This window comes from Somniosus microcephalus, chromosome 9 (genome assembly GCF_052327205.1).
Source record: "Somniosus microcephalus isolate GS21.2 chromosome 9, FLI_Smic_1.0, whole genome shotgun sequence".
In the NCBI taxonomy this organism is placed as follows: Eukaryota; Metazoa; Chordata; class Chondrichthyes; order Squaliformes; family Somniosidae; genus Somniosus; species Somniosus microcephalus.
Genome location: NC_140995.1, coordinates 137,888,832 through 137,915,744, shown reverse-complemented (window position 1 = coordinate 137,915,744; position 26,913 = coordinate 137,888,832). Strand labels below are relative to the sequence as shown.

Below are 26,913 nucleotides of genomic sequence, written 5' to 3'. Positions count from 1 at the left end.
CGAGTGCAGGGCTGCTTTCCCGGCACCCCGCTCCTGGTGGTCCAGCAGGGCCCCGGTGCACGTTGCGCAAGACCCCTCCCCTTTAATCGGGGAGTGAGGCCTGCAATGACGCGGTGCTACGTGCCGCTGCGCGTGGCGCTGTTGCACGTAGCACCGCGATATTGAATGGTAACACTTCCAGTAGTGCCCTGCTTCCTGGTTGGGTCGCTACCACTCAATTTACGGCGCTAACTTTTCCAGGGTGCTAAGAAGTTAGCGCCTCAAAGAGGGCGTGATCGAATTTTCCCCCCATAATATTATACATGTTAAAAATGCTGAGTGGGTTGCGATATTCTCTCTCAAAATGTCAAACTGTAGTACTTCTGTCTGTACAGGAAACTTTGTGCTATCCGGCACCGACGGGACCGAGCTGTTGCCGTTCCCTCAAAACTGCCGGACACACCAGCGTTAATGTTGAAGCATACGGAGCTTTTCATCTCCGTATCTGACAACAAACACTGTTGCTTAGCAACAGCTTCGAAACAGTCGGCCCGTACCTTAGAAGCGTCTCTGTAGCTTAGCAACAGCTTCAGAGAGACTTTGCAGAGCCTGACTCTTGAAAAAAAAGCCACGAGAAGAAAAAAAACCTAACAAAACGGCTCCTGATTTTTGCCGGTGGCTTGAGCTTCCGGATAACACAAAGTTTCCTGTATATGGTCCTGTGATAGTGATTTTCAACTTGAAATGTCACAAACAAAAAATAACTGCTATAGTATATGGAGAATTTATGGTAAACAATTCTGGTCGAGTCTGTATGTAGTTGCATACTCTGGTCACCATGTGGCACAGCCTAAATCTTTGAGATGCCTTTGCCATGTTGTTATAGGCAAGTGAAGGAGACAAAGAAAGAACTTTTACACGTGAATTTAAATCTACTTTTAAATCTTTTGCCTTCTTGGAATTCTCGCTCTCCTGACTACCTTTCCTCCTGTACTTTTGTCCCTGCTTCAGACCCCTTCATCAACCCCCCCTCCCGCCCCCACCCCCCCCGTAACGCTGTTGTGGGTCCACTAGGCCATGGCCTGTGCTCTCCATGCCTCGAGAATCCGCTGTTTCTGCTGGCACCCACTGCAGCAAATGCCAATATTTCACCCATGTCACACCCATTTGCTGCTTTTGATGCAACAGCAGCAGCTATCACCGCTGAAATCTCTACCCTCCCTCCCCCACCCACTGACATACATTGGCCCAGAAATTCCGGTTGGAGGCTTCCCGTGGGCGTAAGCCCCTGACCTGCACAAACGAGCCACGCCGACTGTAATGCTCTGGGACGGCGTAGAATTCCATTGACGTGCCTCCTCAAACTGCTGGTGTGCAGGGCACGTGTATCCCAGGAGCGCAGCTAGTTCGCAGCATCCCTGGGATCACGTGGGCCATGGGGCGCCAATCAGAGCAGGGAATCTCCATTCATAGATTGGACAGGAAGACCCAAAACATAAGTAAAACTTCAAATACATTTTTTTTTTAAATCACATTTTTAAAATGACTATAAATTACATAAATTAACTATTTTAAACAAAAATTTAAATTAAAAAAAAATTCAAGTTTTTAACGGGGCTAAAAATAAACTTACCTTTCGTTAAAGTATTTTAAAATGATAAATCAGTGGAAAAAAATGTTTTCTTTTGCTTTCTTCACCTCTTACCTTGTTAAAAGCAGGCCTTGCGCCTGCTTTTTCAGGCGCAGCTGTTTCAGACTTACCTGGACTGCAGCATAGTATGAAAAAAATGGAAGTTCCAGACGTACGCGCTGCCTATCCAGCGCAGGCGTTTGTCCTGTGAAGCCCTTTCTTTGAAGAATGGAAGTTCCGGTTTCCAGCGCATGTAAAACCGGCACTTCCGTTGGCCCTACGGGTGAGTACACAGCGCGTACACACCCGTAGGGAACGGAATTTATGGACCATTGTGTCACTGATATTTCGAGGCTGCTTCACCCCGCTGGCTCTCCCTTCAAATATCTTGTTGGATTTTTCAAACAAAATTGTTCTCAGGATGTAAATGACAATGGCAAGGCCACATTTCTTGCCCATTGCTAGATAATGGAGGATTCAGTGTTACTCTTGGTCCCCTGGTCTTTTTGTCCAAACTGGTTGTCTGCCCTGCTGTGCTGCAGATTTCCTCACCCTGCCATCCTCCCAAATTCTTGCTTATTCTAGCTGCAATTTGGCCTTCTCTCCACTAAGCAGTCTATTAGCCTCTTCTCTCCCTCTTTTCCCCAATGCTCCTCTTACACGCCCCTCCTCATCCTTTTGCCTTTCACCCGCTGCACTCTTTCCTTCACCCCCTCCCTTCCTCATGTGCCCCAATCCCCTGTGACCCCCCCATCTTTTCCCTATCCTCCTGCTGCCTTCTCCATGCCTCTTTTGTCCTCTCCATCCTCATCCTCTTTCTTCCTCCCTCTCTGCCCTTCCCTTCTCTCTCTCTTGTTGCTCGTCCCCATCTTGGTCCAATTATTCCTTTACCTTGCTTAACCTGAATAGTTCCCTTATACTCAACTCCCTGTGTGCCACGCCACAGGAGACCAACTAGTAAATATGTTAAGAGCAGTGCGTGGGTCATGCATTCTGTTGAACAATGCCATGTAAATATTTATATGCAGATATTCATGTTAGTGTCCCTTTCTGTATCTAATTTGTCTCTAATTCACCCTATTTTCTTTTCTGTTACTCCTGTTTCTTTCTCTATCCTTAGATCTCATTGGTTAAGGAGATAGACCGTTGGTCCCGCTGTTCACTAAGGTCCCAGATGCCCAGTTGTCCTCGCCGCGGCGCTGTCATCAGCTCGCACTTCCAGCACGTCACGATGCAAAAAGTTTTCAAGCTGAAGGGTCCAGGAAAAAGTTTAACTAATGGAGTACGCCGCGTGATTCCCCACTCCGTAAGATTTGGCTCATTATCCTCATCTGTTTATAAATAGAATTGATTTTAAACACATTTCACAAAAAATAAAAATCGCTCTTCCAGGACTTGACCCGAACCTCACTCTCCTCAACTCAACCACCCAAAGATCCATTCCTGAAAAGTTTTCTGCTCTCTTCCCTGTTACTGCTCAAAACCTGGTCATCCTGAAGCCCTATACTCTTTCCTTTGCTTTGCTCCCTGATCCAGAGGCCCTTTTCAAGTCTCCCTAACTTTGTTACATTGATCCCCAACCTAGAGGTCCCTCTTCCCCAGTTCCCCAACGCCCCTATTTCCATTTAATTTCTTGCTGGCCCGATTTGTTCTCTCGCCTCAATGTTTGTGTTGTTCTTTTGGGCTAATTTTTTCTTTAAAATCACGCTTTTTATTTAAGTCGCCTTGTTTTGGTGCTTCTTGTTTTAAAAGCCTCCATTATCCTGCTTTAAAAAAAAAAGTACCCTTAATTTCCTGATTTTTTTTTTTAAATAGCCCCGGTTGAACTACTTTCTTTCAAATTGCCTCTATTCTACTGCCTTTTTAGGAATACTCTTGGTTCTTCTGCCTTTGGCCCTCATTTTTTACCCTTTCAAATAAAGAATATTCTGGTTGTGCTGTTTTTTCAATGTTCCCTATAGAGATCACTTTTTTGTCATATACCCTAATTTTTATCTTGTTTTTTATTAACCCCAGTTGTACTTCCACCACCCCACCCCCCACCCCCTTTCCCTGTGCTTCTTTTGCATTTTATTCCACATTTATTAACAGTCCTGTTGCACTGTGTGCTTTTAATTTTCCTTGGTCTCTTTTGAAATGTACTACTGCAGCCTTTTTTTCCCCACACTCCTTTTTTAAGAGCTACATTGCATGTTGTGTTTTTTTTGTTTCTTTTTCTTCTCTCTTGTATAAAGGTCTTAAATATGCAGTAGATGTAATATATTTGGATTTTCAAAAGACCTTCGGTAAGGTATCGCATAGTAGACTCATAAGTAAGGTTAGAGCATATGGAGTCAGGGGACAGGAAGCACCATTATGCTACTATACAAGTAGATATAGGACGATGACAGTAATAAACTACTATAAAAGTAAGGCACCAAGTCGCTTACAGGAATAACTGATGCCACTGAACCCAAGAAGGTATTTATGACCGAACCGAACAAGGACATTTTCATACCATAAACAAAAGTATCATACTGGAGTAATAGAGGCTGGATATATTATCAGGACAATGCCCTGAATTATGTCATACTAGACAGAATATTTGATGCTGCAACAGTAACTTGAATAGCATCTTTAATATAGTAAAACATCCAGACACATTAGGAAGAATGTTACAGAGTGTAGGGCAGAAATGATGGAAAGTTCTGCCACTGATGGCAGCACGTGGGGTGGGGGAGGAAGTGGGGGTGGGGGAGGGGTGGTAGGTGAAGACAGTGGTATCACAGGAAGACAGAGTCTGATGATCAAAGGGCACAGGCTAGGATGTAGAACTGGAGGAGCTTGCAGAAGTAGAATGTGGCAAGGTCATTTCACAAGCATTCATGTAGAATTTGACCTGGTGCTTAAAAATAATGTTGCTATGGGTCATCACATAGATAAGCAATCGGACTGGCCAAGGATGGAACCACGGCAGGCACAGGAAAATAAGCCAGTGCAGCAACTGTACTGATTGCAACAGGACAGGTAGGAATGGAGACAAGAGAAAGCAGTATCGCAGAAGTGGATGACTGTTGGAAAGGCAATGGAGGAGACTGAGGTTATTGAACATATCTAAGGCCAAGGAGGTCAAAGAAGACAGTGTGCAATGATAGCAGTCACTAGGATGCTCCTGATGACTTTGACCATTCTCAGTGCAATGGGCAAGATGGAACGCAAACTGAATGGATTCAAACCGAAAGTGGTGTAAGAGACAAGTAGCGAGCTGGGTGGCAATGACAAATTCAAGGAAAGGGAGGTTTGAAAGGTAGTTGGAGAGGATGGAGGTGAGTCAAGGGTAGGATTTTTAAGAAAGAGCGATCACAGCAGCTTCTTTGGGGTAAGTGGGAGTAATTTCTATGGAAAGGTAGCCATTTATGATGTCAGTGAAGGATTCGAGGGAGGAGGATATGTGTGTCATGCAGATGAATCTTATGGGGACTAGATGTGGGAGAAGCTGCGGAAGAGACAGTAGAAGAGGAGATGACAGATACTATTGACGCTGGAGACAAAGGAATCAATGAGCTCCTCAGTGTGATCAATAAAAAAACACACATTATTCCATTTGAAATAAGAAGGAAGCTACACAACAAGTAGGAGAAAAGGAGATTTGTTTCCAACCTTCTGCAAAACTCTTGGAGGCAAAACCCGTTCTGATGGTCCCCCAATCAGATTCATGCGGACAAGTATATGATTCCTCTCCACAGAGAGACCATCAATTATGAAATCCCTGAAATACATAGTATTATGATTACTTCAGGAAAAAAAAGTTACTTTTTTAAATACAAAACATGTAGCATGCCAAGGATATTACCACTTCCTTACCCTGGGCTTTCTAAGCTTTCTCTAACATTTTCTTTTTGTGCATGCAAGAGAATTTCTGATACATTGTATTGGGATTCTAAAAGTAAAAGAATATCCAAATTGCAGCACATAACACTCAGTAGCCTACGGAAACAAAGATAGAGTGATCAGTAATAACAAAGCAAATGGTATAAATGAAACAGATGACTTTCCAATCAATTTGTGAAAACTTTATACAGATGAGGGAAAATCAGGTTAATAAATGGTGCGAAGAAATAGAGCTTTGCCAAGTGGGAACACATATCATGAGTGGAGGCAGCGTGACCAATTTGTCGCCTCTACGATTTTCTGTCCATTAATACTGATGTCTGTACCCAAATTCTCAAAATGTGCTCCGATTGTGCAAAGTCCTATGTCAGGAATGCCAAATTGCATAATCTACCCCACAGTAAATCAGATGAGAAACTTCCATTGGCACGATTATGTAACTAGGTTTCAAACAGATGTCTCATTTTGTGATCAAGTTGATCAATGTAGCAAAATTGGATGATTTTGTCTACAGTTTTAAAGGCTACCTGGGAATTACATCCATTATGCCCTTGCGAGCTGGCGAGATTTCTATTGAGACTCTCTGTAAGGCTACAGAGAATATCAAGAAAAGATAATGGAGCCTGGCAGGGTTTGACTACTTTATTTAAAAGAAAAATGGCTCTTTTAAAATACTCATGTTTGTCTTCAGCCTGTGTGGCACTCAGTTACTACATTCAGTGGTGGAGAAGACTGTCACAAGGGTCTACCATATACTACGTTGTCCTCTGTGATCACCATATGAGGTCAAGGGCCAAGATTTAGTGATCCTTAATCGATAAGAAAGAGAGACTGTGCAGGAAGATCATCTGCTGAGTAGGTGAATGACTTGGATTCAGATATTCAATGCAAATTGGTCAAATTACAGATGTTACCAAAGGGACATGAAAACATAAGAAATAGGAAGTGGAATCAGGGGAGGCAGCTCAGAAACTACAAAATGAATTGGACAAAATAAGCAAGTGGGAAGAACAATGGTAGATGAAACTTAATAGAATGGTAGCAGCATCTATTTTCATGAGAATTCTGAGGACAGTTGTGAGGCCAAAAGAGAGCACCATATATTGACAATTTTATCCTGGAACACTGGTGTTAGGAAAATTGACGGGATTGAAAGCCGATAAATTCCCAGGGCCTGATAATCTACATCCTAGGGTACTTAAGGAAGTGGCTCTAGAAATAGTAGATGCATTGCTGGTCATCTTCCAAAATTCTATAGACACTGGCACAGTTCCCATGGATTGGAGGGTAGCTAATGTAACTCCACTATTTAAAAAAGGCGGTAGAGAGAAAACGGGGAATTATAGACTGGTAAGCCTGACATCAGTAGTGGAGATAACTGGTAGAATAGATAAGGGAGAACCAGTGAATGTGGTGTATTTGGACTTTCAGAAGGCTTTCGATAAGGTCCTGCATAAGAGATTAGCGTGTAAAGTTAAAGCACATGGGATTGGGGGTAAGGTACTGACTTGGATAGAGAACTGATTGGCAGGCAGGAAGCAAAGAGTTGGAATAAACTGGTCTCTTTCCGAGTGGCAGGCAGTGACTAGTGGGGTACCGCAGGGATCAGTGCTAGGACCCTAGCTATTCACAATATATATTAATGATCTAGACGAGGGAACTAGATATAATTATCTCCAGGTCTGCAGACGACACAAAGCTGGGTGGGCGTGTGTGCTGTGAGGGGGATGCCGAGAAACTCCAGTATGATTTGGACAGGTTGGGTGATTGGGCAGATGCATGGCAGATGCAGTATAATGTGGATAAATGCGAGGTTCGAGGTTATCCATTCTGCTGGCAAAAACAGGAAGGCAGATTATTATCTGAATGGCAATACTGTAGATTGGGAGAAGGGGAAGTGCAACGAGACCTGGGTGTCCTTGTGCACCAGTCGCTGAAGGTAAGCATGCAGGTGCAGTAGGTGGTTAAGAAGGCAAATGGTATGTTGGCCTTCATAGCGAGAGGATTCGAGTACAGGAGCAAGGATGTCTTGTTGCAGTTGTACAGGGCCTTGGTGAGACCACACCTTGAGTATTGTGTGCAGTTTTGGTCGCCTTACCTGAGGAAGGATGTTCTTGCAATGGAGGGAGTGCAGCTAAGATTCACCAGACTGATACCTGGGATGGCAGGAATGACGTATGAGGAGAGATTGGGTCGATTGGGCTTATATTCGCTGGAGTTTAGAAGAATGAGAGGGGATCTCATCAAAACTTATAACATTTTAACAGGACTAGACAGACTAGATGCAGGAAGGATGTTCCCTATGGCGGGGGAGTCCAGAACCAGGGGTCACAGTCTAAAGATAAGGGGTAAGCCATTTAGGACAGAGATGAGGAGGAATTTCTTCACCCAGAGAGTGGTGAACCTGTGGAATTCTCTACCACAAAAGGCAATTGAGGCCAATTCATTAAATATATTCAAGAAGGAGTTAGGTATATTTCTTAAGGCTAAAGGGATCAAGGGATATGGGGAGAAAGCAGGGACAGGGTACTGAATTTGGATGATCAGCCATGATCTCATTAAATGGCAGAGCAGGCTCGAGGGGCTGAATGGCCTACTTCTGCTCCTATCTTCTATGTTTCTATGTAACACAAAACTTCAGAAATTTCTGATGATTAGGATACAGTGGCCTAGAAATTCGGTGGGCTGCGCCGCCAGTTAGCGCCCAAAGAGGGCACTTAGTGGGATTAGCGCACTGGCCACGCCTCCTGCGAAATTTAGAGGGGCACTAATGGCGGCGTTAGCCTGTAGCGCTGCGCCGCCACCGATGACGTCATCGGTGTGCGCAGCGCCCCGCTACCGCCTCAATCGCGATATTTGCTAGCGCCCCCTGCTGTAACGCCGGTCGCAATCTTCTCCTTGGTGCCGGGCTCTTTTGCCGGCACTCGCAATCTCGGATCGCGCTGCAGCAGGCCCCTCCCCTTTAAGAAGGGGAGGAAGGCCTGCACGCGCCATGCTGCAGCGTGTGGCGCTGCGGCACGTTGCGCTGCGATTTTCAGTTGCAGCGGTCCAGGAGGGATGCGGGGCGCCTCGAGCAGCGCCCCGCTTCCGTTTGGGGCGCCGAAATGGAATTTCTCGCTGGCGCTCGCGGCTCCTTCCGGGGCGGTACTTCTGGCGCCCAGGTATTTGGGGCGCCACCGAATTTCTAGGCCAGTGTGATATAGTAATCCTTGAAGTCAAATGCAGCTATGGGTATGCTGCCCAAATAGTTTGAGGCAAAGTAACTGCCTTGTACTGCTTATTCAACTTGCAGAGGCTGAAGTTGGGGCAGAACTCACCCAAGTGAAACAACAGCCAGTCTTGAATTAGCCATCATTTCCTCCAGCTACATGTTTTTAAAATTGAGGCCATCATCTTTGGCCCCTGCCATGAACTCCACACCCTCAACACTGACTCCACTCCTTAACCTGGCTAGTACCCGAGACTGAACCAGATTGTTTGCAACCTTGGCATCCTATTCAATCCCAAGCTGAACTTCCAATCCAATGTCCTCTCCATCACAAAAAGCACCTACTTCCACCTCATCGATGCCTGCACCCATACCCCAGCCCATCTGCCACAGAAACCATCAGCCATGCCTTTGTCACCTCCAGACTTGAATCTGCCAATATTCTCCTGGCTGACTGCCCATCCTCCACCCTCCATAAACTTCAGCTCATTCAAATTGGTGCTGCCCGTATTCTATCTTACACCAAGTCCTGCTCATCCATTTCCCCTGTCCTTGCTAACCTAAATTGGTCCCCAATCCCCCAAAGTGAAAAATTCTTGTGTTACATTCCTTCCTGGCCTTGCCCCTCCCCATCTCTGTAAACTCCTCTAGTACTACAACCCCCCCACTGAACTCTCCTTCTAAATCTGGCCACTTGTGCATCCCTACCCCCCTCCCTTTGCCCCGACATTCAGTTGCCTAGGCACGCTGCTCTGGAATTACCTTCTTAAACCACAATGAGAGGCGATCTTATCGAAACATATAAGATTGTGAGGGGGCTTGATCGGGTGGATGCGGTGAGGATGTTTCCACTGATGGGTGAGACTAGAACTAGGGGGCATAATCTAAGAATAAGGGGCTGCCCTTTCAAAACTGAGATGAGGAGAAACTTCTTCACTCAGAGGGTAGTAAATCTATGGAATTTGCTACCCCAGAGAGCTGTGGAAGCTGCAACATTAAATAAATTTAAAATGGAGATAGACAGTTTCCTGGCAGATAAGGGAATTAGGGGTTACGGGGAGAGGGCAGGGAAGTGGATGTGAGTCTAGATTCGGATCAGCCATGATCCTATTGAATGGCGGAGCAGGCCCGAGGGGCCGTATGGCCTACTCCTGCTCCTACTTCTTATATTCTTATATATATACCTCTGCACCTCCACTCCTTCTTTAAAATCGTCCTTTGGATCACCTCTCTTAATATCTCCTTCTTTGGCCTGGCATTAATATTTTCCTTGTATCTCTATGAGACGTCCTGGGACTTTTTTTTACTTAAAGATACTATATAATTGCAAGTTGTTGTCATTGCAGTAAAACCTTTTTTCCCAAAATTCAGTGTGACATCATCTATAAACCCCAAGGACAAAAGTTGCACATCTCTTTCAGAAGAATATCTGTTAACGTATGCATTGGCAAATGGTTGAAATAACTTTTCAAAAAAGGCCAGGAGCCCCACCATACAATGTAAAAACAGCTCTGTGATTTCCTTAACCTAAGCATTGGTTGCAACGTTCCTCCCCTAGTCTATAAATCTTTGTTGTTGGTCCTCAACCTGGGCTTATTCAGGCAGCACATCCAGGGTGCTCGAATGAAGAGGAAGAAAATCATTCTTTGGGAGGGATAAAGTCAGAAACAATGTCACCTTGTTGAAGTTATATATAAAGCAATACACCAATGTATCATGCTGTAAAGCACAGTAAACATAACCAGATTTAGTCAGTAAGCTCAGCCTTGAAATTTAAACATGGTCACCATATGATAAAAGGTGAATGGGACATTAAGACTTTAAATGCGTTTAGTACACTTAGACGGACATACAATCAGCTGCTAAAGGACCAATTGCAGAACTCTTTAGACTCTATTATGGCATTACTTCAGGATATAGGGGCATGTAAATTTGTGGTTTATTTCTGCATTGAGAAATTCTAGCAGTTGATGTATAATCTTCTCTACATATATAAAGCGGTTCTTCTGTCTGTCATTCCGTCTGTCTGTCCGGCTATACACTCTCAAGTTATAGCGCGTACCTACACGTGTGTTACATCAAAAGAAAGCTTACGATTCCAGAACGGTTGTAAGCATATTTACGTTTCGGTGAGACAAAAATTGTGCCCGCGGTATCCAAAAAACGTTCAAAATTCCGCTCATTATCTGCTCATTAGCATTGAGTGACGTCGAGGTCGACCAATCGTACGGTCGAGCGACCCGACGGTCGACCAATCGCTGCATGGCGGGGGCGGGTTCCTGGCGCGTGCGGGCCCTCCTAGAGTCAAGTGACGGGCCGATTGACCAATCCTACGCTTCGGTGACCTGACGGTGTGTGGGCGGGCCTTATCGTTCTGAACCGAGGTGAGTCGCCACCATCTTGATTCCAAACTTTTCATTTCTTTTTCCCGCTTTCTGCGTCTTTAAAAAAAAAGTTGCTTTTAAAACACACATTGTTTTTAAAAAAAGTTAATTACTTTCTAAATCTTTTATCTAATCTCATTAATTTTCCTACCTTTCCCCGTTTTTGCAGGTAGGCCTCAAAGCCTGGGCGTCTGTTGCCAGCCATGCTGGACCCTAGGCAATTGTTTTGTTGCAAGCTCCTCCCACCCCTCACCCCCCACCCCCCCCTTCGGTCTCCCCCGTCTCGTCGCTCCCGCGTCCACTGACTCAGGCGGGAGCACGGGGTCTCCTGGGCGGTTGCGCCCGTCTCTCTCTCTTCCCCGCTCGGCAGTCTTCAAGCCGGCTCGCTTGAAGCCAACTCGGGAGGGCGGGGCCATGTCAGTGCGTGGGGTGGCACGGAGCTCCGCGGAGCCATCGCCGGCTCGGGCGGGGCTCTCGGGAGAGCGGGGCGCGGGCTCGGAAGGGGGGGAAGGGTTAACCCGGCAACCGGCTCTGGAGATCGGGAGGGGAGGAGGGTTACCCCGGCAACTGGGCCCGGCCATCTTTCATCCTGGCAGCAGTTCAATGTAGCGAAACAACAGCGCCATATTTGATCCTGGCGTCACGACAATTTCCTCGTGACGCCATCTTTGATCATGGCGGAACTTCAATGTGGGCCCGAACAGCGCCATCTTTAGTCTGGGCTGCCCGGTTTCTTCCTCCTTCCCTCACTGTCTCCTTCCCTCTCTCCTTCCCCCTCCCCCCTCCTCCTCCCCTCACTCCCTCCTTCCCCCCCTCTCCCTCCCCCCTCCCTCCCCTCTCCCTCTCCTCCCCGCCTCCCCCCTCCACCCTCCCCGCCTCCCCCCTCTCCTCCCCCACTCCCCCCCTCTCTCCTCCCCCTCCCCCCCTCTCTCCTCCCCCTCCCCCCCCTCTCTCCTCCCCCTCCCCAGTCGCTCTCTCTCTTCCCCCCAGTCGCTCTCTCTCTCTCTTCCAACAACAACATGCCCTCGAAAAAGCCTCGGCACCACCGGGCATTCAATTCAATTCAAATCGCTTTATTGGCATGACAAGGTACATCTTATGTTGCCAAAGCATCGAAAAACATTCATGGTTGAACACATAAATACAGATCTATCCATACAGTGTATAAACAGATATATCCCTGAGTGTATAAATATACATTCATATAATTTGTATATACTCTTTTCTTATATTTAGTGGTTGTCCCTCTGTTTATGGCAAGCTGTAACATAGTGTGCCGCTAAGGTTACACAATTTCTCTCTTCCACTAGTAGGTATGGGAGTTTTTGGTCGTCATTCAAATTTCTGAATTCCGGGCATATTTTTGTGAATTTTGGGTAGAAATTCTCCCTTATGCCCTGATATTTTCTACAAGCTGTGAGGAAGTGCAACTCTGTCTCCACCACTCCCTGACTGCAGTGAGAGCATATCCTGTCCTCTCTTGGTAGCCGGGTCTCCAGCTAGTCTATCTATCTATCTATATATATAAATCGGTACTTCTGTCTGTCTGTCTGTCTGTCATTCTGTCTGTCTGTCATCGCGTGTGCGTCTGGCAGGCTATGCGCTCGAAAGTTACAGGGCGTACCTACGCGCGCGTTACCTCCAAAGAAAGCTTACGCTTCCGAGACGGTTTTAAGCATATTTACGTTTCGGCCGGGCTAAAATCGCGCCCGCGGTATCCCAAAAACCTTAACATTCCGCTGATTAGCATCTCATTATCCGCTCATTAGCGACAGAGTGACCTCGAGCTCGACCAATCGTACGCCGGGTTGCTGGCGTGTGCCGCCGGGCCAATCGGTGCGTGTGTGGCTGGGCCTTATCCTTCTGAACCGAGGTGAGTCGCCGCCATCTTGATTCCAAACTTTTCCTTTCTTTTTCCTGCTTTCTGCATCTTAAAAAAAAAAGTTGCTTTTAAAACACATATTGTTTTAAAAAAAAATGATTTAGAAAGTAATTAACTTATCTAATCTCATTAATTTTCCTACCTTTCCCCGTTTTTCCAGGTAGGCCTAGAAGCCTCGGCGTCTCCTCTGCACCCACACCCGAGCTAGGCACCTCCTGGCCCCACTCGAAGGCTGGAGGGCCGAGCCTCAGCCCAGCGCCGCTAGGGTGCGCGCGCAGCAGGAGCTGAGACGCGGCGTCTCTCTCTGGCTCGGCCGGGGGGCGGGGCTTGCTGAGCGTCCAGCGTTACCCTGGCAACCGGGTCCGCCGGCCGTCTCGCACAGCCGCAATCGGCGGTCTTCACCTCGGGGGGGGGGACCGCGACCCTCGGGGGGGGGACCGCGACCCTCGGGGTGGGGGGGCCGCGACCCTCGGGGGGGGCCGCGCGCGCAGCAGGAGCAGCTGAGACGCGGCGTCTCTCTCTCTCTGGCTCGGCCGGGGGGCGGGGCTTGGTCAGCGTCACGGTTACCCTGGCAACCGGGCCCGCCGGCTGAGCCAGAGAGAGACGCCGCGTCTCAGCTCCTGCTGCGCGCGCAATCGGCGGTCTTCACCTCGGGGGGGGGGGGGGGCCGGGACCCTCGGGGGGGGGGGGGGGCCGGGACCCTCGGGGGGGGGGCCCGCGACCCTCGGGGGGGGCCACCGCGCTCCCTCCCCCCGCCCTCCCTCCCCCTCCCTTCCCCCTCCCTCCCTTCCCCCCCGCCCCTCCCCCTCCCATCCTTCCCCCCCGCCCCTCCCCCCCGCCCCTCCCCCCTCCCCTCCCCTCCCTCTCTTCCCCCCAGTCGCTCTCTCTCTTCCCCTCAGTCGCTCTCTCTCTTCCCCCCAGTCGCTCTCTCTCTCTCTTCCAACAACAACATTCCCTCGAAAAAGCCTCGGCACCGCCGGGTACTTCAGCTAGTATATAATAAAGCGGTTTGTCTGTCTGTTTGTCTGTCTGTCTGTCCGCTATACACTCAAAAGTTATAGAGCGTACCATCACGCATGTTATGTCAAAAGAAAGCTCATCATTAGGGGAGTCTCATAGGCATATTTACTTTTTGGTCAGACAAAAATTGTTCGGACGCTATACAAAAAAAGTTCAAAAGCGAGCAAGCACTGAGTGCGAGTCATCAAAGCGTGCTGCGAGTTTGGGTAAGTGTGAGAGTTCTTAAATTGTTATTTCTCTTTAAATCATTCTTGATAAGATTGCTTAAGCAGTTTAAGTAAAGGGGAAAAATTAAATATTTGGGATTCTGTTGGTTTAAGAAGAGTAAAACAAGGTTACACTGCAGTAGGAGTAAATTGGCACAGCAGGCAGTGGAAACCAGTTTTCTAACTAATCAGCAGGGGTGACTCATTTGGCTGTAAACAAACAAACAGTATAAAAAGACCAGTCCTAGTGCGAGCAAGCACTGAGTGCGAGTCATCAAAGCGTGCTGTGAGTTTGGGGAAGTGTGAGTTAGGGTAAGTGGGGTGTTAGGTGCTCTTTTCAAACTTTAACTCTGTGGGTTGCAGTTAATAAGGCCTTTGTGGTGCAGAGTGACTGTTGGTAAACCATTTAATTGGTGTAACTAGAGGGATTGATTTAATTTAAAACCAATTAATTAAAGGGGATACTAGCATCTAAAATCGGGCAGAGGGTGTCCATAACTAACAATAAAAAATTTAATTAATTACATAGAATGGAGCAGGTGATGTGTTACTGTTGCGAGATGTGGGAGCCGGTGAACCCCATTGAGGCTCACGGTGATTACGTCTGTGACAAGTGTCTGCTGCTACAGGAACTCCAGCTCCGTGTTGATGAGCTGGAGTCTGAGCTTCAGACACTGCGACACATCAGGGAGGGGGAGAAGTACCTGGACTCTGTGTATCAGGAGGTGGTCACACCTATGAAGTTAATTAATTCAGATGTAGCCCATGGTCAGGGACAGGACGGTGTGACTACGAGTGAGGCAGGTACGGGGATCCAGGAGGTAGAGCTGGAGGAGCCGCAGCCCTTGCTCTTGTCCAACAGGTTCGAGGTTCTTACTCCCTGTGCGGACAGGAGCAGGGACTGCAGGGAGGATGAGCAACCTGGCCACAGCACCGTGAAACGGGGGGCCATTCAAGAGGGGGGAGTAAATAGAAATGTTGTAGTGGTAGGGGATAGTATTATTAGGGGGATAGATAGAGTTCTCTGCAGCCGAGAGCGAGAGTCCCGAAAGCTGTGTTGCCTACCCGGTGCCAGGGTTAAGGACATCTCCTCTGGGCTGGAAAGAAACTTGCAGTGGGAGGGGGTGGATCCAGTTGTCGTGGTCCATGTTGGTACAAACGACGTAGATAGGACTAGGAAGCCGGTTCTGTTAAAGGAGTATGAGCAGCTAGGGGTCAAATTAAAAAACAGAACCTCAAGGGTAATAATCTCTGGATTATTACCTGAGCCACGAGCGAATTTGGCTAGGACAAATAAAATTAGTGAGTTAAATGCGTGGCTCAAAGACTGGTGTGGGAGAAATGGGTTTTGCTTCCTGGGACACTGGCACCAGTACTGGGGCAGGAGGGAGCTGTTCCGTTGGGACGGGCTTCACTTGGCCAGTGCTGGGACTAGAGTCCTGGCGGATCATATAACTAGGGCTGCAGAGAGGGCTTTAAACTAACTAGTGGGGGGGAGGTTCCTAGAGAGCAAATAATAAAAATGACAACAGAGAAGGTCATAGACTTAGGTAGCAGTGGGGAAATTAAAAACCAGAGCGTGTCAGGAAGGGGCAGAAGGTATGGAGTAAAAGGTAAAGTAATAAAAAGGGCAAAAGCAGGAACTAAGTGTCACAAAACATATTTGAAAGTTCTCTATCTGAATGCACGTAGCATTCGTAACAAAATAGACGAGTTAATGGCACAAATAACTACATATGGGTATGATCTTGTGGCCATTACAGAAACATGGCTGCAGGGTGACAATGCCTGGGAATTAAACATACCAGGTTATTTAACGATCAGGAAGGACAGGCAAGAAGGAAGGGGAGGTGGGGTGGCTATGTTAATAAAGGAAGGAATCACTGTAATACAGAGAAATGATATTGGGTCAAAAGATCAGGATAATGAAATAGTTTGGGTGGACAATGGAGACACGGAATGCAGGAGTTGATTTAACAAGTGTTTACTGAACAAAGTCTGGAGGTGAACTAACAACACAAGACGCTACACAGGCTTATATACCCGAGTGGTCACTACTGGTACTACAGTATGCAGGGGTTTCAAAAACATAGTTCCTCTTAAAGGTACATACACTACAATTCCTCCCCTTTTAGATAAATAGTACATAACATTTTAAGTAATCATTAAATAACATTTTTACAAGAACAATAATATACACATTTGCAGAAGTTAATCAATTACAAATTCAGTCTCTCTGGAGGCTTCCTGACTCGGTCCGGATGACGCCTCGGTGGTGTAGTAGGTTCTTTTGGCAAGGTCGATTCGGCTTCAATGCGAGTGTTGGGTTTATCTGGTTCCAGTATCACTGGATCGGAAGTAGATACTATGGGTATCTCTGCTTCATCACTAGGCGTATAGAGTTGTGGTGTAGGTTGTCCAATTCGGATGACTCTATGATCTGGTCAGCATGGCACCTTATTATGCTTTCTCCAATGTCCACGGTATACATCAGCGGTCCTAGTCGTGTGCAAATAGTTCCAGGCTGCCATTTCTCGGTACGGTAGTCCCGGGCCAAAACTGGTTGACCAATCTGGAAGGTTCTAGTTGGCCTTTCATTCATGCTTTGAAATTGTCGGTTCTCTACGTCCCTTCTGACGTTTGGCTTGACCAAATCCAGCCGGCATCTTAGTCTTCTATTGAAAAACATCATGGCGGGGGTTTGGTTTGTAACCACATGTGTTGCATTCCTGTACGCAAACAAGAAGTTATCTACCTTATGTTGTAGATTTATGTCTTCATTACCCATGGCCTTTATGGCCTTCTTGAAGGTCTGGACAAACCTTTCAGCCAATCCATTGGTGGCGGGATGGTATGGGGCGGACGTGTAGTGCTTAACCCCATTGTTTTTTAAGAACTTCCTGAATTCTTCGAATACAAATTGCGGTCCATTATCAGAACAGATCTGTTCAGGCAGCCCATTCCTGGCGAATATGGTCCTTAATGCTGTGATGGTTTTTTCCGTGGTGGTGGAGGACATCTTTATTACCTCCGGCCACTTGGAGTGTGCATCCACCGCGATTAAGAACATTGAGTCCATAAATGGACCAGCAAAGTCGATATGTACCCTTTGCCATGGAGATGAGCGCCACTCCCATGGATGTAGAGGGGCTTGTGGTGGGGCGTTTTGGACCTTCTGGCATCCTAGACAGCTCTTGGTCATTTCTTCGATGTCTCCATCGATACCTGGCCACCACACAAACACTCTGGCTAAGTTCTTCATTTTCACTCCACCCAGATGCCTCTCGTGAAGCTCCTTTAGCACTCTTATCCTTGAGTTTGGGTGGAATCACCACTCTGGATCCACACATCAAGGGTCCTCGGCACACTGACAGCTGTTCTCTTCTTTGCGAGAATGCTGGCAACAGTGGTTCGCCATGTGCTGGCCATCCCTTCACCGTTAAATCGTAGACTCGTGAGAGAGTCGGATCATTTCGCGTTTCCTTTTCAATGGTAGAATTTGTCACCGGTAGACATTCTACTATGGTCGAGTGGAATATCTCCACTGGGTCCACTGTAGACGCCTCTTCCACCGTTGGCAACGGTAGGCGCGATAACCCGTCAGCATTCCCATGCTGTTTTGTTCCTTTGTACTCTATGTCATATTGGTGTGCCCCTAGGAAAAGGGACCACCTCTGTAGCCTTTGCGCTGTCATAATGGGAACTCCCTTTTTAGGGTTGAAGATGGAGACGAGGGGTTGATGGTCAGTCAACAAGGTAAACTTTCGTCCGTGTAGGTAATGGTTGAATTTCTTCACCCCCCACACCAGGCTGAGTGCCTCCCTGTCGATCTGGGCATAGTTACGCTCAGCTGAGTTCAATGAGCGTGACGCAAAAGCCATCGGCCGCTCCGAGCCATCAGGGAATCTATGCGATAATACCGCTCCCACGCCGTAAGGGGATGCATCGCACGCCAGTCTGATTGGCAGTGATGGGTTGTAATGAGCCAACACTTCCCTGGACGTGATCAAGCCCTTGTATTTATGGAAGGCACGTTTACCGTCTTCGCTCCATTTCCAAACTACTCCCGTTTGTAGCAGTGCGTTAAGCGGGTGCAGAACCGTTGACAAGTTTGGTAAAAATTTATGATAGTAATTTACTAATCCCAGGAACGACCTTAATTGTGAGACATTTACAGGCACTGGGGCCTTTACGACAGCTTCAATTTTTTCAGGTGACTTACGCAACCCTTCTTCATTAATGACATGGCCACAATACGATATTTGTTTCTGGAAAAATTCGCATTTGGGGCGATTTGCTCGTAGGCCCCGTTCTCTCAGCCTCGTGAGCACCTGCTCCAAGTTGGCAAGGTGCTTGTTGTCGTTTTCTCCTGTTACAAGGATGTCGTCTAGGTAGCATTGAGTCCCCGGAATCCCTTGCAGGACTTGCTCCATAGCTCTTTGCCAGATAGCCGGAGCTGATGCCACTCCGAAAACCAGTCGATTGTACTGGTACAGGCCTTTGTGTGTGTTTATCGTGAGATACGTTTTAGAGGCCTCCTCAACCTCCATCTGTAGATATGCCTGTGCTAAGTCAATTTTGGTGAAACGTTTCCCTCCGGATAGTGAGGCGAAAATATCTAAGGATACTGTACCGTGTGAAGAACCGGGTTTACAGTCACCTTGAAGTCCCCACAGATGCGAACTTTTCTCTGTTCTTCAGATTTATCATTATTCAACGTTTTCTTCATGACCGGGACGATGGGTGTTGCCCACTCGCTCCAATCTACCTTGGATAACACGCCTGCTTTTTCCAAATTCTCCAGCTCTGCCTCGACGGCTGGACGAATTGCGTATGGCACCGGCCTTGCCTTAAAAAACTTGGGAATTGCCGCATCTTCCACTTTTATTGAGGCGGTGGCGCCTTTCAGGGTTCCTAGTTCCTGTTGAAACACTTCTTTGGCGTTAGCGAAGATTTCTTTTAATCGTCCAGGTATGACGTCATCATCGTTTTTTTTCTTACAGGTCACCGTCAGTGCCTGAATGGAGTGCCAGTCTAAACGTATCTTTCTGATCCATTCACGTCCCAACAACGGTGGACCACCATTTTGCAGAACGTATAAATACAACTTCTGTATTTCCTTGCCGTTGTATACAACAAGCACCCTTATTTTCCCTCTGGGGTATACTTTCTACCCCGTATATGTCTTCAAGACAATGGATGTGTCTTTCAAAGGTATATGCGGAAATAGCCGCTCGTAATCCCGTCGACTCATGACGGTCAGAGCTGATCCTGTATCTAGCTCCATTTTGACTGGGGGCCCCGCTATCGTGAGGGTAACCCAAATGGTCTGGTAATCTTCTTTGGCAATTACATTATGTAATTTGAGACAGCTTAGTCTCTTGTTTCCGGAGTCGCTATCGCTCTTCTGGTCTTCGGAGCTACTGTCCGTCATCATTTGTACCTTTCTGTACTTTTCCTTATTGACCTTTTTACTGTCAGCGGATTTCTTTCCAGATCTGCATACACGTGCAATGTGTCCCATCTTTCCGCATTGCCTGCATGCTTTGTCCTTGAACTAGCAGTCCTTCTGGTCATGGGTGGATCTGCCGCAGCGATAACATCTCTCGAAACCCCGTGTCATTTCATGGGTGCCGAAGTCCTGTGGCTTTTGCTGTATCTCTGCAGCTCCTCTTGCTGCTGCTTCGTATGATACAGCCACACTGAAAGCCTTGTCCAGTGTCAAATCTTTCTCAGAAAGTAGTCTTTTCTGTGTTCCTTCGCTTAGGAGACCACAGAGGAATTTGTCTCGTAGAGAATCTGCCAGTCCTGCCCTGAATTGGCAGTGCTTTGACAGCTTTCGTAATTCGGTGAGGTGATCAGCGTTACTTTCATTCTTGTGCTGATTGCTCCTGAAGAATGTGAATCGTTCCGCTATCACCAGCGGTGTTGGGTTTAAGTGTTCCTGTAAGGTATCAACAATCTCCTTAAAATTCTTGTCCAGCGGTTTGGCTGGAGTGATTAAGTTTCGTAACAGCCCGTATGTCCTTGCGCCCATCAGATTTAGAAGTACCGATGCCTTTTTATCATCCGCTACTTCATTCGCCTTGCAATATACCTCCACTCTTTCCACATATGTGGTCCAATCTTCTATATCACTATAGAAAGCAGTAATATTGCCAGTCTTCGGCATCTTGAAAATCTAAAATGGCGCTTCCCGCGCTTTTCTTTCTTCCCCGCCGAGTTAAGATGGCGCCTCCCGCGCTTTCCCGCCGCTGCCAACGCTGTTCTCCGCGGTTCCTGTTGCGACCTGCAGCTTTTCGCGGTATTTCTATTTTTTTTTGTATATCGCTTCAATAGTTTCTCTGTTACTTGGAGAACCGTTCCCGTCATGGAGCGGACCCTCTGGGACTTTCCCCTCCCTCTGCTCGGTCCGAACGCCGACCTGCTTTGCAGCACCAGCCGCGCCCTGAGTGCTCCACCCTCTCTCTCTCTCTTTGACTCTGCTTCCCGACTCGCTGCCCGGCCCCGTTGCAGAGCCACCCGATCGAGCTCTAGCCCGCCGCAGCCCAGGAAAGATCAGTGCACTACCTGCCACCAGCCCGTTTAGCTGGGGAAACCACAGACTGGAGACCAAGCCTGGCCCTCGTTTTCGAGTTATTTATTTATTTATTAATTTTTTTCCTTGCTTCTGGCTTCGACCTTCGTCTGAGGAATCGATTCCCTTGAGGTGCTGCCGAATTGCAGGTAAGTTCGTTTCTAACTCGTCGCCACTGTTAGATCCGTGTGTTAATGGAGACACGGAATGCAGGAGTTGATTTAACAAGTGTTTACTGAACAAAGTCTGGAGGTGAACTAACAACACAAGACGCTACACAGGCTTATATACCCGAGTGGTCACTACTGGTACTACAGTATACAGGGGCTTCAAAAACATAGTTCCTCTTAAAGGTACATACACTACAATAATAAGGGGAAAAAAACACTAGTGGGCGTAGTCTATAGGCCTCCGAACAGTTGCAACTCTGTTGGACGGAGTATCAATCAGGAAATAGTTGAGGCTTGTAATAAGGGAACATCTATAATTATGGGGGATTTTAACTGTCATATTAATTGGACAAATCAAATTGGGCAGGGCTGCCTTGAGGATGAGTTCATTGACTGTATTAGGGATGGGTTTCTTGAGCAGTATGTAACTGAACCGACCAGGGGGCAAGCAACCTTAGATCTGGTCCTGTGTAACGAGACAGGATTAATTAAGAATGTCCTAGTAAAGGATCCCCTTGGAATGAGTGACCATAACATGGTTGAATTCCATATTCAATTAGAGGGTGAGAAGGTTGGATCTCAAACAAGCGTGCTAAGCTTGAATAAAGGAGACTATGAAGGTATGAGAGCGGAATTGAGTAGAGTGGATTGGGAAAATAGATTAAAGGGTAAGACGATACATGATCAGTGGTGTACATTTAAGGAGTTATTTTACAACTTCCAAAAAAAATATATTCCACTGAGAAGAAAAGGGTGTAAAAGAAAAGACAGCCATCCGTGGCTAAGAAATTAAGGATAGTATTCGACTAAAAACAAGGGCATATAAGGTAGCCAAATCTAGTGGGAGGATAGAGGATTGGGAAAACTTTAAAAGACAGCAAAAAATAACAAAAAGATTGATTAAGAAAGGGAAGATAGATTATGAAAGTAAATTAGCAAAAAATATAAAAACAGATAGTAAGAGTTTTTATAGTTATATAAAAAGAAAAAGGGTGGCTAAAGTTAATGTTGGTCCCTTAGAGGATGGGACCGGGAAATTAATGGTGGGAAATATGGAGATGGCAAAAACACTGAATGAATATTTTGTATCAGTCTTTATAGTAGAGGACACTAAGAATATCCTAACACTAGACAAACAGGGGGCTATGGGGGGGAGGAGCTAAACACGATCAAAATCACTAAGGAAGTGGTACTCGGTAAAATAATGGGACTCAAGGCGGATAAATCACCTGGACCTGATGGCTTACATCCTAGGGTCTTGAGGGAAGTGGCGGTAGGGATTGTGGATGCATTGGTAATAATTTTCCAAAACTCCCTGGACTCAGCAAAGGTCCCGGCAGACTGGAAAACTGCTAATGTAACACCCTTATTTAAAAAGGGCAGTAGACAGAAGGCTGGAAACTATAGACCGGTTAGCCTAACATCTGTGGTAGGTAAAAGTTTGGAGTCCATTGTTAAGGAGACAGTAACAGGACATTTGGATAATCATCATTTAATAGGACAGTCAGCATGGTTTTATAAAGGGGAAGTCATGTTTGACAAATTTGCTGGAGTTCTTTGAGGGAGTAACACATAGGGTGGATAAAGGGGAACCAGTGGACGTAGTGTATTTCGACTTCCAAAAGGCATTTGACAAGGTGCCACACAAAAGATTATTGCTTAAGATAAAAAATCAAAGGATTGGGGGTAATATTCTGGCATGGATAGAGGATTGGCTATCTAACAGAAGGCAGAGAGTTGGGATAAATGGTTCATTCTCAGACTGGCAATGAGTAACTAGTGGTGTTCCGCAGGGGTCAGTGCTGGGTCCCCAACTCTTTACAATCTATATTAACGATTTGGAGGAGGGGACCGAGTGTAACATATTAAAGTTTGCAGATGATACTAAGATGGGAGGGAAAGTAGTGAGTGAGGAGGACATAAAAAACCTGCAAGGGGACATAGACAGGCTAAGTGGGCAGAGATTTGGCAGTTGGAATACAATACTGGAAAGTGTGAGGTTATGCACTTTGGCAGGAAAAATCGTAGAGCAAGTTATTATCTTAATGGCAAGAAACTGGAAAGTACTGAAGTACAAAGGGATCTGGGGGTCCTGGTGCACGAAACTCAAAAGGTTAGTATGCAGGTGCAGCAAGTGATTAAGAAGGCCAATGGAATGTTGGCTTTCATTGCTAGGGGGATAGAATATAAAAATAGGGAGGTATTGCTTCAGTTGTACAAGGTATTGGTGAGACCGCACCTGGAATACTGCATACAGTTTTGGTGTCCATACTTAAGAAAAGACATACTTGCTCTCGAGTCAGTACAAAGAAGGTTCACTCGGTTAATCCCGGGGATGGACATATGAGGAGAGGTTGAGTAGATTGGGACTCTACTCATTGGAGTTCAGAAGAATGAGAGGCGATCTTATTGAAACATATAAGATTGTGAAGGGGTTGGATCGGGTGGATGCGGGGAGGATGTTCCCGATGATGGGTGAAACTAGAACTAGGGGGCATAGTCTTAGAATAAGGGGCTGCTCTTTCAAAACTGAGATGAGGAGGAACTACTTCACTCAGAGGGTGGTAGGTCCATGGAATATGCTGCCCCAAAAAGCTGTAGAAGCTACATCATTACATAAATTTAAAACAGAAATAGACAGTTTCCTAGAAGTAAAGGGAATTAAGGGTTACGGGGAGCGGGCAGGAATTTGGACATGAGTCCAGGTTCGGATCGGACATGGCCCTGTGGGTAGCGGAGCGGGCCCAGGGGCCGTGTAGCCTGATCCTGCTGCTATTTCGTGTGTCTAATTCTGTTAGATTGAGGAGATGGTTCTGTGATAGTAGATTGGCGGTTAGGATCAGATCAGCCATGATCTTATTGAATGGCGGAGCAGGCTCGAGGGGCCGATTGGCCTACTCCTGCTCCTATTTCTTATGTTCTTATGTAAAATCCGCTCATTAGCGGTTGACCAATCCTACCGCTCATTAGCGTTGAGTGGCGTGATGATTGACCAATCGTACAGGGGATAGCGTTGACTGACGTGATGGTTCACCAATCCTACAGTTCAGTGACCTGATGCTTGACCAATCGGTGCGTCACGGGGGGCGTTTCATTCCGTGTGTGGGCGGGCCTAATCCTGCAGCCTCCCGAAACTTCGCCGCCATTTTTTTCATCCCCACAGCGACGGCACCAGCCAAACAAACCCCCACATTGCAGCTCCGGGAGCGGGAGGTGAGTTGGAGTCACTCGGGCCGGGCCTCACAACCGCTCGGCCCGAGACACAGAGCGGGCGGGGGAGCATCAGCGGCTGGCCGTAAACCGCGCCACCCGCGGCGGCCGCACGCACCGGGAGCTCAGCTGGGGTCCGTCTCAACCCGAGTGCCCAGTCGGGCTTTCAGCGCTCGGCCCCGCATGGCCACGCGGCCGGGGTCAATTTTCAAAGCCCTTCCCCGGGTGCCAAAAGAGGGGGAGGGAGGGAGAGGAGAGGGGGAGAGGGGACAGACAGGGGCAGGGAGAGACGGGTGCGGGGGGGAGAGACAGAGGGGGCAGGGAGAGAGAGGGGCAGGGAGAGAGAGAGAGGGGGAGGGACAGAGGGTCAGGGAGGGAAAGAGTGACACAGAACGCGGGAGCGGCAGCGCCCAGCCGTAAACCGCGCGGCCCAAAAAAGCCCAACGCCGGGCCCCCGCAGCCCCCGCAGCTAGTTTATAATAAAGCAAAACTTTAACTTTTAGTGATCAAAATTGAATAAAAATAATAGTGACAGTTGTGATATAGAAACATAGAAGATAGGAGCAGGAGTAGGCCATTCGGCTCCTCGAGCCTACTCCGCCATTCAATGCGATCATGGCTGATCATCCAAATTCAGTACCCGGTCCCTGCTTTCTCCCCATACCCCTTGATCCCTTTAGCCTTAAGAAATATATCCAACTCCTTCTTGAATATATTTAATGAATTGGCCTGTACTGCCTTCTGTGGTAGAGAATTCCACAGGTTCACCACTCTCTGGGTGAAAAAATTCCTCCTCATTTCTGTCTTAAATGGCCTACCCCTTATCTTTAGACTGTGACCCCTGGTTCTGGACTCCCCGACCATCGGGAACATCCTTCCTGCATCTAGTCTGTCCAGTCCTGTCAGAATTTTATAAGTTTCAATGAGATCCCCTCTCATTCTTCTAAACTCCAGCGAGTACAAGCCCAATCGACCCAATCTCTCCTCATACGTCATTCCTGCCATCCCAGGTATCAGTCTGGTGAATCTTCGCTGCACTCTCTCCATAGCAAGAACATCCTTCCTCAGATAAGGTGATCAAAACTGCACACAATACTCAAGGTGTGGTCTCACCAAGGCCCTGTACAACTGCAGCAAGACATCCTTGCTCCTGTACTCAAACCCTCTCGCTACGAAGGCCAACATACCATTTGCCTTCTTAACCGCCTGCTGCATCTGCATGCTTACCTTCAGCGACTGGTGCACAAGGACACCCAGGTTTCGTTGCACTTCACCTTCTCCAAATCTATTGCCATTCAGATAATAATCTGCCTTCCTGTTTTTGCCACCAATGTGGATAACCTCACATTTATCCACGTTATATTGCATCTGCCATGCTTCTGCCCAATCACCCAACCTGTCCAAATCATCCTGGAGTTTCTCGGCATCCTCCTCACAGCACACACGCCCACCCAGCTTTGTGTCGTCTGCAAATTTGGAGATTTTACATCTAGTTCCCTTGTCTAGATCATTAATATATATTGTGAATAGCTGAAGTCCAAGGACCGATCCCTGCGGTACCCCACTAGTCACTGCCTGCCACTCGAAAAAAGACCCGTTTATTCCAAATCTTTGCTTTCTGTCTGCCAACCAGTTCTCTATCCAAGTCAATACCTTGCCCCCAATCCCATGTGCCTTAACTTTACACGCTAATCTCTTATGCGGGACCTTATCGAAAGCCTTCTGAAAGTCCAAATACACAACATCCACTGGTTCTCCCTTATCTATTTTACCAGTTACATCCTGAAAAAATTCCAGTAGATTAGTCAAGCACGATTTACCATTTGTAAATCCATGTTGACTTTGTCCGATCCTGTCACTGTTTTCCAAGTGCTCTGCTATTACATCTTTTATAATGGACTCTAGCATTTTCCCCACTACCGGTCAGGCTTACCAGTCTGTAATTCCCCGTTTTCTCTCTGCCACCTTTTTTGAATAGTGGGGTAACATTAGCTACCCTCCAATCTATGGGTACTGTTCCAGATTCCATCGAATGTTGGAAGACGATCAGCAATGCAGCTACTATTTCTAGGGCCACTTCCTTAAGTACCCTCGGATGTAGATTATCAGGCCCTGGGGATTTATCGGCTTTCAATCCCATCAATTTCCCTAACACCTTTACCCTACAAATACTGATTTCTTTCAGTTCCTCCCTTTCATCAGGCCCTATGTTCCCCTAGAGAACTATGTGGGACTGAAATTAGATTGTACTTCCTTAGAATACATCACTGATCCCAGCAGTATAGAAGCGTCTCTTAATTTCAGACTGCCCTGAATGGTAAAGAGACATGGTTATGACTTCATTTTATGTTGTATTATTTAAGTATTATTATCTTAAATAATACAACATAAAATGAAGTCATAACCATGTCTCTTTACCATTCAGGGCAGTCTGAAATTAAGAGACGCTTCTATACTGCTGGGATCAGTGATGTATTCTAAGGAAGTATAATCTAATTTCAGTCCCACATAATTCTCTAGGGGACAAGACCGAAAGTTAAGCAAATCAGAAAGTCATAAACATTTGAAATAAAATGCCTGCTGCACAAAAGTGAACATTATTTCTTACAAGAGATGAATCTGTCCATAATCGATTGAAATTAAAATGACAAGTCAGTTCTCCCCATGGTTCAGTCTCTTTATTCAGTGAGTAGCTGAATGATATGCAAGTGGCCTAGGCTCGGTCCCTGATGTGTGCTGAGTTAGCTGATCTCTCCTGGGGTAGTAGGGACACTACA

The 26,913-nt window shown here is 46.9% G+C and overlaps 1 protein-coding gene across 12 annotated transcripts in view; it reads right to left on the bottom strand.

Moving 5' to 3' along the window:
* Positions 1 to 26,913, bottom strand: part of tbc1d32 (TBC1 domain family, member 32) — a 404,895-nt gene that overhangs the window by 142,118 nt on the left and 235,864 nt on the right. For 11 of the 12 annotated variants that reach the window (XR_015079556.1, XR_015079554.1, XR_015079553.1 and 8 more), the window contains 2 exons: positions 5,453 to 5,575; positions 5,249 to 5,357 (listed from right to left, as the gene is read on the bottom strand). The exons of the other annotated variant lie outside the window; for it this stretch is intronic. Coding sequence is in view for 7 of the 11 variants with exons in the window: in XM_085997304.1 (XP_085853430.1) it covers positions 5,249 to 5,357; positions 5,453 to 5,575 (232 nt within the window). In the remaining 4 variants the exon portion in view is untranslated. The remainder of the gene's footprint in view (positions 1 to 5,248; positions 5,358 to 5,452; positions 5,576 to 26,913) is intronic. 12 annotated transcript variants of the gene reach the window in all.